Source organism: Gossypium hirsutum, chromosome D04, assembly GCF_007990345.1.
Source record: "Gossypium hirsutum isolate 1008001.06 chromosome D04, Gossypium_hirsutum_v2.1, whole genome shotgun sequence".
Classification (NCBI taxonomy): Eukaryota; Viridiplantae; Streptophyta; class Magnoliopsida; order Malvales; family Malvaceae; genus Gossypium; species Gossypium hirsutum.
In genome coordinates, this window is record NC_053440.1 from 38,670,756 (window position 1) to 38,685,128 (window position 14,373).

Here is a 14,373-nt window from a genome sequence, read left to right on the forward strand (position 1 = left end):
AAAATTATTTTTTATTTTTAATTAATGCTTTTAACACATTTGTATTATTTTATTTTAAAATGTATTTGAATATATAACTCATATTAAATATTAACATAACATAGAAAACATAAACCTAACAAATTAAAATATTACATATATTTGGAATAAGGTTTTAAAAAGGGATAATATTTATATACCAAATATAAATACTAAAAATTTTACAATAGTATTTACAATTTAGAGTGAATTGTAAATATCTGAGATTGAGGCAATTATCTCCGTAAAAAATGATCTAGAACTAGGTGCCTCTAGTTCTTCAAACCTTTTGGCATAGAATTGTACTTATATTTTAGAAAGAATACTGAAAGCAAATAGTAAATATATACACCTTCACCTATCAAGATCTATATAAATTTTTGGTGCAAATCTCAGTAAATTCGACAAAAGAAACTAAAAACGGTAAAACACTTGCAATTTGGCATGAGAATCACACAAAGCTGATTGTCGCAAATTAATGAGGCGAATTGAGCCCTTTGAACTACTATATGCTAGCATATTACAGTGGGTAGGGTGAAACTCTGCTGATGTTATAACCTCTGCAATGATAGACATTACAATAACCATTACTTTTGCAAATATATTGAACAGCACCGAACTTGCATATGCTTTAACAAGTGAAAGCAGCAGGCTAAAGTACCAAAATAGAATAGGCTTACCAGTTAGGTCCTCCATGTTTGCAGGCTTTACATTGACAATATTGAAACTTTGATTGCTAATTTCCAAGTTCCAAAGATTTATACGTAGATCATCGGCTGATATAAAAGTTTCTCCATCACTAGGAATTATAAGAGAGACAGAGATAGAGAGACCATCAGTATATCTTCGCTCAAGCTAATATGAAATGCAAAACACTAAAATTGGAAGTGTTTTCAAACATTCACAAACATGCTTGTCACTATTTACTAGTGACATACAAACTGTATACAAGCCAAAAGCTTAAACATCACCATACAGACTTCAAAACAAATTACATAAATAAGAATAACAATAGTGCAAGGACGTGGCGAGCAGACAATTAAACTTCAAGACACGTACTAGATAACTCTGTGATAAGTTTAATACTTCTAGATCCAAATATTCCATGAACTAAACAATCTAATGTTTCAAGGGTTGCATGGGACGAAGCATGCCCGGTTGATATAGGCCATTAACCATGTTCTCACTCAAATGTGAGCTTAAAAAAGAGATGAATATCCATAGCATTTATGTCCTATGGTTCAGAAGTTCTCCAGTTTTCTCAAGATTATGAATCAGCCTTCATTTCTAAAGCATGAATATTCATCTTCATTTCTAAAGATGAATATCCATAGCATTTACTTGTGTACCAATACAAGCTTGCAGCTTGTTCATATCCATACTTAATAATAACAATAATAGTTAAAAAACATATGCTTTCTGGTTATTTAGCATGAAAATCCTAAAAAACAGAGACAAAACTATATGAGTTGCAGAATATTTGACCTGTTCCTTCTTATGCCTTCTTTAACAACCATTGTCCAACTCGACAAGCTCACCATCCTTGAGCTTTTTTCCAATGAATTTGAAGGCCCCATCCTGAAAGACATAGGCCAGCTTTCCAAGTTGGAACAACTGCCGCTTCACATCAACAACTTCACTGGTTATCTGCCACCATCTCTCATGAGCTGCACCAATCTTGTCACTTTGAACTTGCGGGTTAACCATCTAGAAGGAGACCTCTCAGCCTTCAATTTCTCCACCCTACAACACCTTAACACTGTTGATCTTGGCAACAATAACTTTACAAGTACCTTGCCTTTAAGTCTTTATTCTTGCAAGTCATTAACTGCTGTAAGATTGGCTAGTAACCAGCTAGAGGGACAGATATCACCGGCCATACTTACTCTGCGATCTTTATCATTCCTTTCAATTTCTACTAATAAACTAACCAATGTTACCGGGGCAATAAGGATTTTGAAGGAAGTCAAGAACCTTACTACTTTCATCCTCACTAAGAACTTCATGAATGAAGCAATACCCAATGATGAAAATATATATACCTTTGAAAGACTCGGTTTATATATATACTTTTGAAAAACATAAGACCTTTAGCATAATCCTAAATACTCTAACGGGATTTTTCATCATATAAACTATCAAAGTTATGTTACTTGCTAACTTCCAGAGAAACAAAGAAATGGGTAATTTTCTTTTTGACAGAAAGCCCATTTCTGTAATAGAAAAATGGAGTTGAAAAATAAGTTTTAACAACTTCAGTGGTATAGGAAATGATCTTTTTCTTTTGTTAATTTATCAAACATGTGGAATGCAAAATGGAAAGTAAACAAAAAACATTACAAAAAGAAAATGGAACTCCAAAAACACTTAGGAAATTAGATAGCCAAACCACAAACACCAAACAATTAGAACTTAGAAATTTCTTCAAACACCATGCAAACCACACCTAAATCGAGCAAAACATGTTCAAAGGTCCTCCAAGATTTATGTTGACTTTATTTTTCATAAGAAACCCATGTTTTCTCTTCCTCGATGGATTAATCATTGCTTCATTAATTCAAATAAAAAATCAAAAGTCATCTCCAATTTCAATCAAAACATGAACCAAATTTCACACGAAACCAACAAGATAAAAGAGACAATACATAGATATACAAAAAATTTATATCGATCCAAAAAAAAAACACCAGCAAGATTACCATAACGAAGTTTTTACGAGAAGTATGGAGCAACTTTCTTATTTCTTCCCTTAAACTTGTCAAATTTCAAAGAAGCGAGCAACAGGTTTGTGATGTAAATCACTAATCACCTGCAATAGAAAAACAAAATGAATGAATGAATGAGCGAGCAAGAGAGAGAGCGAACGAATGGAAAAAAAGAATAAGCTAATTAAAGAGAAGAAGAAGAAGAAAAGAAGCTCACCGGCGGAAGAGGAACAAAGAACCAGAGGAAAAGAAGCACATGCAAAGAACTTGATATCTGCAAAGAACCAGAGGAAATAACGCTTGGGGGAGAAGACAGGTTAAAAATGGAAATTATTAGCCAAAAGCACTTTTGGCTGAAGAAAAGTTAAATTATTTAACTTCTCCATATGCCAAAAAGGACTTTTCAGATGATGAAAATTTTTCTGGAGTGGATGCTGTTCTTCATTACTTTTAAGAGAAACGGACTTTTTTTTGGCAAAATTCCATCTAAAAAGCAAAGGAGAACGGGGCCTAACTATCAACGAACAGAAAGGGAAATGAGAAGAAGCAACTATCCTCTATAGATTATACTATTTCATGAAATGCAAACAGATGATCATGGGACAAGAAATCGACCAAATATAAAATAAAAGAGAAATATGATTATTTAAAAGTCTACAAGAGAAAATAAACAAGCTACAGAACAATGTATATCAATGTCCTCTTTCGAAATTAATGCGAGATCTATTAGATCCTCCTTCATAGCCATCCCACTTTGTCCATGGCTTTCTTGCCCTTCTTGACCTCTGTCAAGAACTGATCAAAACCGAATGGATCAGCTTCTTCAACTTCCTTTTCAAACTCAACTGGCCTGTCTCTTGGACCACTCTTCTCAGAAGTACCAGCAAACGCCTTGTCAGGTTTAAACCTCTCAGTTTAATTCTTAAATATATGAATACTTATGTTTATGCAAAATTTAAATCTTAAGTTATTTATTACTTTTAACATTTTTTTAATTGTAGAATAATTAATTATTTGTTTCATTAATGATATTTTAGCAATTTAAATATGTATTGCGGTTTAAAAATAATAAAGTAGGTTATATATATTTTTATATTTTTATATATTATAATTTTAGTAAATTCATATAAGAATAATTATATTAAGAATTTTATTAAATTATATATTTTTTATTAAATTATATTTAATAATAATTATGTTAAAATATGATTAAAATATTTATTATTTATATTAATAATCTTATTATAATTTAATAACAATAACAATAATCATCTACCTAAAAAAAATTCTACTAAGGGTATTCTAGTCATTTTATTTTTTTCTTATGCCATTACAACATCATTCCATTCAACCAAACACAAGAATACTATTACAGTTCTATTCCATTCCATTCAATCAAACAATTGAATTACTATTACAGCTCTATTAAATTACACCTCTATTCCATTACAGCGAACCAAACGTGCCCTTAGATTTTCAGTTTTTATTTCATTTGTAGCTATATTTTCTGTTTTATTACCAAAAATTCTAGTTGCATTTTTAAAATTTTCAAAATCTTTATTAAAAGATCTCAGATAATCATCATTTTGAAGATCTGACTCTATCCATCCCTGTAATTCATTTTGAAGATCAGTATCCATAGGTTCTGGTATTTCTATATTTTCGTCTTCATCTGTTGAAGTATTTTCTTTATCAGATTTATAACTTGTAACTTTTAGGTCTTCTAGGGTTATAGAATTATCAGAATTACTAGAACTACTACTGTCTGTAGTGTCACGGTTTAACATATAATGGTAGTTAAATAAAGTAAATAAATCTTTATGTTTTTCATAATGTTTTTCTATTAGTTTTAAATATTCAACTCTTTCATTTTTATCAGAACTCTTAGTGAATTGATACTTCCAATGTTCTATAAGTTGTTTATAGGATTGGAAATCATATTTTGGTTGATGAGTATATTTTCTTTTCTGTTTTTCAGGTTTTTTTTATTTATTTTATTAGTAGAAGATGATTCTTCTGGAGAAGTATATTTTTCCTTAGACAAAGTTAATATTATATTACTATTTCCATAATATAAAGGTCCTAAATCTATCTCTTGTTCTATATTTTTATTAGTAAGAAATTGTTCTAATTTATTATTAACATTAGATAATATTTCTTTAGGTTCGTTGTTCAAATCTAATTTTGTAACCTCTCCTAAATTATTTACTTGTTGTTCTATTTTACTTACTTTGTTATATAATTTATGAAAATATATAGAACTAATATCTATTAAATCTTTACTCAGAGCTGAAATATTATTTTCATTTTTAGTGTCGATATGCATAGTATGATTGCAAATTCTGTCTTTATATAGACAATCTATTTCTTTCATGAATTTTATATGTCTTTGGTACCTAAAACCTTCCGTCATCTTTTTATGTCTTTACTCTCAAAGGCCTTCGAAACTTGATAAGGAGGTGGTTCTAAAAACTGTGGGATAGGCTCTTCCGATGTTTTCTGTGAATGTATTTTTGCTGCCGTTTAGTACTTGTGAAACGCTTTAGCAATTAATGAATGGTTTTGGTGGGGGTGCTAATATGGGAGACATGTTATGGATTCGATAAGCATTTTGGGATCGACTTTGTGTGGCTAAAAAATATGGTGGTATGGACTTTCGTAATCTCTACTATTTTTTAACTTGGCTATGCTGGACAAGCAATGTTGGCGGATTCTTGAGAATCCAAATTCTCTCATGGCTCAGATTGTCAAAGCTAGATACTTCCCGAGGGAGGATTGGTTTATGACTACGTTGGGTACAAATCCCTTATTTGTTTGGCATAGTCTTTGCATGGCTAAGGATTTATTTATAAGGGGTTATCCTTGTAGATTTGGGGATGGTGCATCCATACATGTTTTTTTTTCTAATCCATGACTTACTGATGATTCCACCTATTTTATCGAATCAGGTCCTTTAACAAGCATGTAGGACTTGATTGCCAAAGACCTGCTTGATGTCAATGGCATGGCTTAGGATAAGGACTTTGTTGAGGGATTTATGGGCCAATTGATGTTGCTAGAATTTTGAGAGTACCGGTCAGACCATTTTCAAGGCCAAACAAGCTAATTTGGCATTCTGAATCGCTACACAGTCAGGTCTGGTTATCATTTTGTTTTCAATTTACTGTATCCTTCCCATCAGAACTAGTTTGCAGCCTAAAGTTATGGATTTTCTGTAGAGATGCTTGCATAATCATATTCGGACTTGTTACCGCTTATATGAGAAGGGTTGTTTAGTGCCGATACACTGTGTTCAATGTGGTGAGACGAAGGACTTGGATCACTTTTTATTACACTATTCAGCTACGGTAGGGGTCTAGGCTACTATTGGCATTGCACCTTCGGCGACGATTTTTAAGGGCTCGCTTAGTTTGTTGTTGCAAGCCGGGGACGCGGTTGTATTTCAGGAGGTGGCAGTGCTTCTTTGGGGCCTTTTGTTTTTTCAGAACCAACATGTTTGAAAGGGTGAGCAGGCTTCCCTGCAACATGTTTGAAAGGATAAGATTTCTTATCCTTATATTTCATATTCTATTAAGATAGATTATATATACCAAATTTTGAATAAAATAAAATTGCTTGATTATTTATTTTATTGAAAAAAAATTAATTACTAAATATATTTAGGTAATGTTCTAAATTGGTATTATAAATATACTAAATTATTCAAAAATCTATAGTTATAATTACATTAATAAAATTAATAATTAAATTGTAAAAATATTAATCATAAAAATTATAAAATTACTCGGTTTTAAGTGTATCTCCCCTAAATAAAGAATATTCAGTAAGCAAGCATGCCTTTTAAGTGTATCTCCCCTAAATAAAGAATATTCAGTAAGCAAGCATGCCCTCCAAAACCAATGAAGTCAACTCTATATGAGGACGTATGACAAGAAAATCCAGAGAATTATTTATTTCATTTGGGATGGATGCATGCTTCACCTCTTAAACAATTTCATAATTTTGAGTAGTTTCAACAAAATTCGCATGTTGGATGACGATAATTAATTTTCCAGTTTCATAGCTTCAATTAATTGAGCCATTTTTGTTTGGGTATTTTTGCCAAACCAAAATAACCTTATTTTAATAAATACGTTACACTTAATTTAATGTTGTCAATTGAGTCTTAATTCAATTAGTACGGGTATTGTTGTCAATATAAGAAAATTTAAATTTAAATATACGATAATACATTATGTTCTTATTTATGAGTTGAGGAGCTATAGATAATATTAAATATTATATCAAAAAGAACATGTTAAATTTAATACTAAATAATTAACAACTAATAATAATATATGTTTTGCGATTTTAATATGTTAATCGGATAATGAATTAACAATAATATTTTCTTTTTAGATATTATTGAAAGAATACTTGAAATTCCACGGTGTGATTTGTATATCTTAATTTGTATTACTCACTTCCTATTTTTTATATTGAAAGCTTGATAGCTTGTGTTGTGTGACGACATTTCCCTTTCATTATTTTCATTTTGTAGTTCTTAAAATGGTGTTAAATATTAATCCCACCTCATATATTTGAATTTTGAACTCAAATAATTATTAATAGTGTTCAAAAACTAACGATTGACAAAAAAAATTAATTTTGCTATTAGTATTTGTAGTTTACAAAAGTTAAAAGATTTAATTTTTATATTCTTTAAAATTTAAAAATATAGAAATTAAAAATGATCAAATAAAAGTATAGAAATTAAATCCATAACTTTTATAAAGTACAGAACTAATAACAGTATTTAACAATAAGAAATAACTAACGGCTGGAAATTGTTTTCTTTGAAAATATGTAAGGATTGTCCCTTTCAGGCGTGAAAGAGGATGAGATTATGTTTTTATCGTGTTTTATGTCTTTTTCTTTTATAATTATTTAAAATATTTTAGATTAATATAATAGTGCGATATTTAAATTATTTTTCTATTATATATTTCTATAATATACATAATACATCACTTAAATATATATACCGGATTCATAATGAAGTAGGCAGCAGGGATCTTTTTGTTATTTTACTATTGCCAAAGGGAATAAATAAGGCATATACTTTTATGCTCAATTACAACAGAAAACATTTTTTATTTTTATATATCAAGATAATAGTTGCAAATATTCATGGATTCTACGAAAATGGTAAAAGAATATGGTTTACTATGAATGCATTACATACCTTTTTTTCTATTTTTCTTATAACGTACACAAATTTTATTGAGTTTGACAAATGAGTCAATTCTAAAATTTAATTTAGGCTTCGTTTGTTTGTCAGTAAAATATTTTCCGGAAAATGATTTTTGGAAAATGATTTATTTTTCTGGAAATGATTTACTTTTCTGGTGTTTGAATGAATCTGTGTAAAATATTTTCTATTGTTTGGCAGATTTTCTAAAAATATTTTCCGAAATAGTTATTTTTACATATATATTAATACATTTTTATATATTTTTAAAAATTATTTTTACATATATTGCAATGATTTATTTATAAATAAATAAATTAAATTAAATTAAATATATATATTGCAAGGATTAAAGACTTAACTATTTGATTAGTAGGGTAGTTAGGAATTTGATATATGATATATGATATATGTTAAAATGATTGAAAATCATTGAACTAATTATGAAAAATTCCTCAGTATATTAGAAATTGATAGTACGTTCTATATTTATAGACTTTTACTAACTAACTAACTAACTTATACATAACTGATTCTAACCACTTTGCCAACCACTTTACTTCTCAATTTCTCAACACTCCCCCTCAAGTTGAGGGTTGATATATATCTTTAACCCCCAACTTGGACACTAAATACTCATGCTGTTTAACACCTAGAGCCTTTGTCATTAAATCAACAAGTTGTTCAGTTGTTCCCACATGCTGCATTTGAATCAATCCATCTTTGATTTTATCTCGTACAAAATCACAATCGACCTTTATATGCTTAGTTCGTCAATGAAAAACTGGATTGGCTGCAATCTGTAAAGCTACCTTGCTATCTGAAAATACCACAGACTTAGCTGGTTGATTAAGACTTATTTCTTTTAACAATCCATTCAGCCAAACAACTTCTGCCACTACTACCACCATACTTCTATATTCAGCTTCTACTGATGATCGAGAGACTGTGGTTTGTTTCTCTGACTTCCACGATATAAGAGACTCTCCAAGTTTAATACAAAAACCAGTCACTGATCGCCTAGACATAGGACATGAAGCCCAATCGGAATCACAAAAAGCAACCACTTGTAATTTGCTAGCTGCAGATAACAAAATACCTTGACCAGGACTTTTCCTTATGTATCGTACCACCAAGATAGCAGCTTCCAAATGTGAATTTTTCGGTCTGTGCATAAACTGACTCAAATGTTGAACTGCAAACATTATATCTGGTCCCGTATTGGTCAGGTACAGCAACCTTCCCAAAAGTCTTTGATACACCGTAAAATCTGGAATTAAATCATCTTTATTAGCCACTGCCTGTACAGATTCATCATATTCAACCGATGTAAGCTTTTGATTTTGCTCAAGCGGCTTACTGATTTTGCTTCTCCTAGACCCAGATCTGCTATCAACTCCAAAGCATATTTTCTTTGGTTCAATACAATTCCTTCACTTGACCTCATCACTTCTATTCCCAGAAAATACTTCAGCACTCCTAAATCCTTCATCTTAAAACTCTGATGCAGAATCTTTTTTAGTTCATTGATCATGTCAATACTGCTTCCGGTAATTAACAGATCTTCAACATAAATGATCAAGATAACTATGTTACCCCCACTTCTTTTTGTGAACAACGAATAGTCATATTTGCTTTGTACATAGCCTCCCTGCGTTAACGCCTCAGTGAGTTTTAAATTCCACTGCCGAGAAGCTTGCTTCAGGCCATATAGTAATTTGCATAGACGATATACTCGAGACTCCCCCTGGCTGCGAAAACCATCCGGAAGTTCCATATAGACCTCTTCGAACAAATCCCCTTGTAAAAACGCATTATACACATCCATCTAAAAAAGAGGCCAACCAGAAGATGCTGCCATGCTGATCACAGTTCTAACAGTGACGTGTTTCACCACAGGAGAAAAGGTCTCCTAAAAATCTATACCCGCCTGCTGATTATAGCCTTTCCCAACCAGTCGAGCTTTAAACCTTTCCACCGAGCCATCAGAGTTATACTTGATTTTATAAACCCATTTACACCCAATTGGAACAACACCAGTAGGTAAAGGGACTACCTCCCAAGTACCATTGTCCTCCAAAGCTCGAATCTCCTGTTCCATAGCATTGATCCACCGTGGATCCGAAATGGCCTCCGTATAGGTTCGGGGTTCAACCAAAGATGAAATAAGGGTTGCAAATGACTGAGTATGACTAGGCAAATGTGGGAATGAATAGACATGAGAAATAGGAAACATACCTGTGGTATAAGATGCGGAAGACTGGTTAGAGCAAACGTAATCTTTCATCCAAGTAGGTGGTTTAACAGATCGTGTAGTGTAACGCAGGGGTGTATTAGTACGTGCTATAGGTAGAGAATGGGGGGAAGAAGATACTGACCTACTAGAAGTAGGAATAGTAATAGAAGGTGATGGTTCAAGGTGAAGGAAAACTGAATTATCAGTATCAGGAAAGGGTAAAAATTGTTGATTAGGAAATGCAAAAGGAAATATAGTCTCATGAAAAACAACATCACGGTTAACAAAATTTTTTTTTGATTCAAGACTAAATAACAAGTAACCTTTCTGTACAGGTGAATATCCCATAAAAACAGATGGAACAACCTTATGGGAAAATTTGTCATGGTAGTTTGGAATTGTAGCATAGGCTAAGTAACCAAAAACTTTCAACCGAGAAAAATCAGGGGCAACTTTATGCAAGAGTTCAAAAGGACATTTCCAATTTAAAACAGGGGTAGGTAGACAATTAATTAAAAAACAAGCAGTGAGAATGCATTCACCCCAAAATTTACTAGGCATGTGAGACTGGAATTTTAATGACCGAGCTACTTCTAGCAAATGGCGATGTTTTCGTTCCGCAACTCCATTCTGTTGAGGAGTATAAACACAGGAACTTTGATGAAGAATGCCATTCATATGAAAAAACTCATTGCATTCATTTTTAAAAAATTCAGTCCCATTATCACTACGAACCGTCTTAATTGTGGTTGAAAATTGATTTTTGACTAGGACAAATAATTGTTTGAGAGAAACAATGGCATCACTTTTATTTCGTAACAAGTACACCCATGTCATTCACGAATGATCATCAACGATTGTTAAAAAAAATGATGACCACTATGAGTAGAAACTCGATAGGGTCCCCACAAATCAATATGAACAAGAGAAAAAACCTCACCAACATGGGTCAAACGTACAGGAAAAGGAAGCCTAGTTTGTTTAGCAAGTGGACAAATAGAACATTTTTTTATACTATCAACATCTGAAACTGTGCAAGAAAGATTAGGAACCTTGTTTAGTCATGAAACTAAAGCATGGCCAAATCTGGTATGCCAAAGAAAGGATGAGTCAACAGAAAAAACAACTACAACACTGGGTGAAGCCACACTAGTCTGTCGAAACGGGTCAAGGATGTAAAGACCACCTTGTGCCTTACCAATCCCCCTCATCTTTCCACTGGAGAGATCCTGTATAAGAAAAAATTGGGGGTAAAAAGAAACAACACAATTAAGATCGTTAGTAAGTTTTGAAACAGAAAGAAGATTATAGTGAAAATTGGGAACATAAAGAACTTTGGTTAACTGTAAGGTAGGTAAAATATTACAAGTGCCAACATGGGTAATGGGAACAAAAGAACCATTTGGAAGTCTAACACAAGATGAACCCAATGCACATTCAACTGGAGATTCTAAAGATTGAAGATCAGACAGTATATGGTCAGTAGCACCAGTATCTACAATCCACTTGTGACCAATGTTAATCATACCTGCTAAACTGGCAGCAGCTTCAACAGCAGGTTCCTTATTCAACAAATTCATGATTTGTCGATATTATTCCTATGTAAACATCGGCATTTGTGGACGAGAACCAAGAGAATCCACGCCTTCATTATATGTGCAGGAATAGTAGTAGTAGCAGCATTATTCAGAGCAGAATCTGAGCTAGTATTTCCCTTTCTCTTTGTGAATTTAAAATCTGCAGGATAGCCAACTAATCTATAGAAGTTCTCTCTTTTATGTCCCTTAATCTTACAATGATCACATGTGCCAAAAAAACTCTTCTTCTGTACCATTTGAACCGAAGAAAAAGGAATTGGATCAACTCCAATATTACTAGAATTGTGTTTTCTCTGCGACTGTTCTTGCATAAGCATCGAGTAGGCATGATTAACAGTAGGTAAGTGATCCATTAACAAAATTTGACTACGCACTGCATTATAAGTCTCATTCAAACCCATAAGAAATTGAAATAAATTCTGCTGTGATACTAGAGTAACATTCTATCGGGATTGAATACACCCACAAGAAGATGACGACACCAGTGCATTATACTTATCCCAAAGTAATCTAAGCTTGGTAAAATACGCAGATATGGAGGCAATATCTTGAAGATGAGAAGCAATCTCACGATGCAAGAAGTAAATTCTTGAGCCATCAACTTTGTGAAACCGCTCACTAAGGTTAGTCCAAACAGCTGCTGCACTTGACGCAAACACGATTCCGGCCGAAAGTTCTTTGCTGACAGTATTGAGAATCCAAGATAGTACAATCACATTACACCTTTCCTATTGGTAACCCATTTCTTCTGGCAGTGATTCTTTGGAACAAGTGCCATCCACCAGCCCCAATTTGTTTTTCGCTAATAGTGCAATCTTCATCGTCCGACTCCAGACATTATAATTTTCAACCCCATGTAACTGATGCGATACTAGCAAATTTCCTGGGGTGTCGGATGGATGCAAATACAATGGATGATTAAAATCAATGGTTGATTCAGAGGGATTCATGATGACTCACCGCCTCTGCTATTCGAAAAAACAAAGAACCGACGAACAAGACGCAAGAGAAGATAGGTCGATTTGGTGAAAAAAACCTTAGATTACTAATCCAATTTGGGATTAAGGACCAAATTTGGGCTTCCGGCTTACTTCATAAGCCCAATGGACACTTAACATAAGCAAACAACAACAACCCACTATCTTCCAATTATATCAACAATACAAAATAAAAGCAACCATGGAAAAAACACCAGAATGACCGTAACCAATGACCAGCAAACAGCATTGGAACTATCATCGGAAAAGCAATAATCGCCGGAGCTCTGATACCATGTTAAAATGATTGAAAACCATTGAACTAATTATGAAAAATTCCTCAGTATATTAGAAACTGACAGTACGTTCTATATTTATAGACTTTTACTAACTAACTTATACATAACTGATTCTAACCACTTTGCCAACCACTTTACTTCTCAATATCTCAAAAATATATGACAGATAGAATAGAAGAAAATGACACATTCAGTAATCTTAGCATGGTGTTGATGAATACAAATGAATTTTAATGAATATGAAATCTCAGCATTGGTGCTTGTAGCCTACGACTATGGAACAATTTTATCATTTACTGTGTTCAAATCAAAATGCAAGGGATCATTATTTCCAATTTCAATTCAATAAACCTGATTTTTCATTCCTAAAACCAGCTTTGAACCTAAACTTTACCATCCCTTGCCTATGAGCCATAACCAGTCAAGTGTGACCCCTGCAAATATACCTCCTAGGAGAAACAAAACAAGCAAATTCCCTAGGAGAAACAATTGTCGAGATAATAATGGAGGGGTGATTTAAGGGCTTTGGAATGTTTGGCTGAAATTGGTGGATTTTTAAGGGGTAATTAAGAAATGGCCCTAATTGGTCATTTTGGTACAACCGCAAGGGACCCTTTGCAGTTGTAGCTGCAGTTTTTCTTTCACCACCTGCAAGAATTTGCTGAATGTTATATTTTTAATAAACTGTATGAACTAGATAAATGAATCATTGAATCGTAAATTGGCAGCAAACTTTATTCAAAAAACATTGAAATTCAATTTTATCATTCAAGATTTTGATGTTTGTATATAATACTGTCAATGTACACTTCTTAATTTGAACATCTATGGAACTGTCAAGATCTGCCTACTGAACTTTTTGTATATGAAGAAAGGGTTGGAACTTGGAAGTTGCGAGTCGCTACAAAGACGGAAGGAGCCAAAGATTGAAGAGAATTGAAGAAAGGATAGAAACCACGACATGAAAGCCATAGCTGTAGACAACTGATATCTACTGCATATATTTGACGGGTAATATTGACATTGACCAAGAGACTTGTCACACTAGCAGTTGAGCAAGCCGCGGCAAGTAAGAGAAATGACAAGGCCTGCAATCAGATAAAACACATGTTTTTACATCAAATTATGATAAGGGATAACACCATGGTGATGATATACATAATAAGCCTTGTAACATACCCAGTCTCCAACAATGACAACCAGCAGTACCCTTGGTTGTCGTGGTACTAATGACATACTCCATGGAGTCACTAAACCCATGACTGTCACCAAGTAGCTGCGAAAAAATTTAAAGGAAAATTGGAGTTTGA

The 14,373-nt window shown here is 32.8% G+C and overlaps 2 protein-coding genes and 1 long non-coding RNA gene across 4 annotated transcripts; 1 reads left to right on the top strand and 2 right to left on the bottom strand.

Moving 5' to 3' along the window:
* Positions 1-270: 270 nt before the first annotated feature.
* LOC107922539 (serine/threonine protein phosphatase 2A 55 kDa regulatory subunit B alpha isoform) lies at positions 271-3,673 on the bottom strand. Its single transcript, XM_016852624.2, has 5 exons — positions 2,941-3,673; positions 2,718-2,827; positions 1,504-1,761; positions 699-817; positions 271-578 (listed from the first exon to the last, which is right to left on the bottom strand). Exons 3-5 carry the CDS (start codon positions 1,605-1,607, stop codon positions 433-435), a joined length of 369 nt encoding a protein of 122 aa, XP_016708113.2. The 5' UTR covers positions 1,608-1,761; positions 2,718-2,827; positions 2,941-3,673; the 3' UTR covers positions 271-432.
* A 1,433-nt stretch (positions 3,674-5,106) lies between these two features.
* Positions 5,107-6,345, top strand: LOC121216181 (uncharacterized). 2 transcript variants are annotated; one of them, XR_005912256.1, is made up of 3 exons: positions 5,107-5,518; positions 5,672-5,858; positions 5,942-6,345. It is a non-coding gene; the product is annotated as an uncharacterized lncRNA (long non-coding RNA). The 2 variants fall into 2 exon arrangements; XR_005912255.1 differs by having other exon boundaries at positions 5,126-5,518; positions 5,672-6,345.
* A 2,381-nt stretch (positions 6,346-8,726) lies between these two features.
* LOC121202920 (uncharacterized mitochondrial protein AtMg00810-like) lies at positions 8,727-9,158 on the bottom strand. The gene has a single exon (XM_041091417.1). The coding sequence runs from the start codon at positions 9,156-9,158 to the stop codon at positions 8,727-8,729; it is 432 nt and encodes a 143-aa protein (XP_040947351.1).
* Between the last annotated feature and the right edge of the window lie 5,215 nt (positions 9,159-14,373).

Excerpts from the sequence above, each read along its gene's own strand:
- LOC107922539 (XM_016852624.2), bottom strand. The coding sequence starts at position 1,607 with ATGTCTTTCAGGATGGGGCCTTCAAATTCATTGGAAAAAAGCTCAAGG. Across the intron at positions 818-1,503 it reads GAAGGCATAAGAAGGAACAG|TGATGGAGAAACTTTTATAT; the intron begins GTCAAATATTCT and ends TATAATTCCTAG. Across the intron at positions 579-698 it reads AAACATGGAGGACCTAACTG|AGGTTATAACATCAGCAGAG; the intron begins GTAAGCCTATTC and ends CTATCATTGCAG.
- LOC121202920 (XM_041091417.1), bottom strand. The coding sequence starts at position 9,158 with ATGTTTGCAGTTCAACATTTGAGTCAGTTTATGCACAGACCGAAAAAT.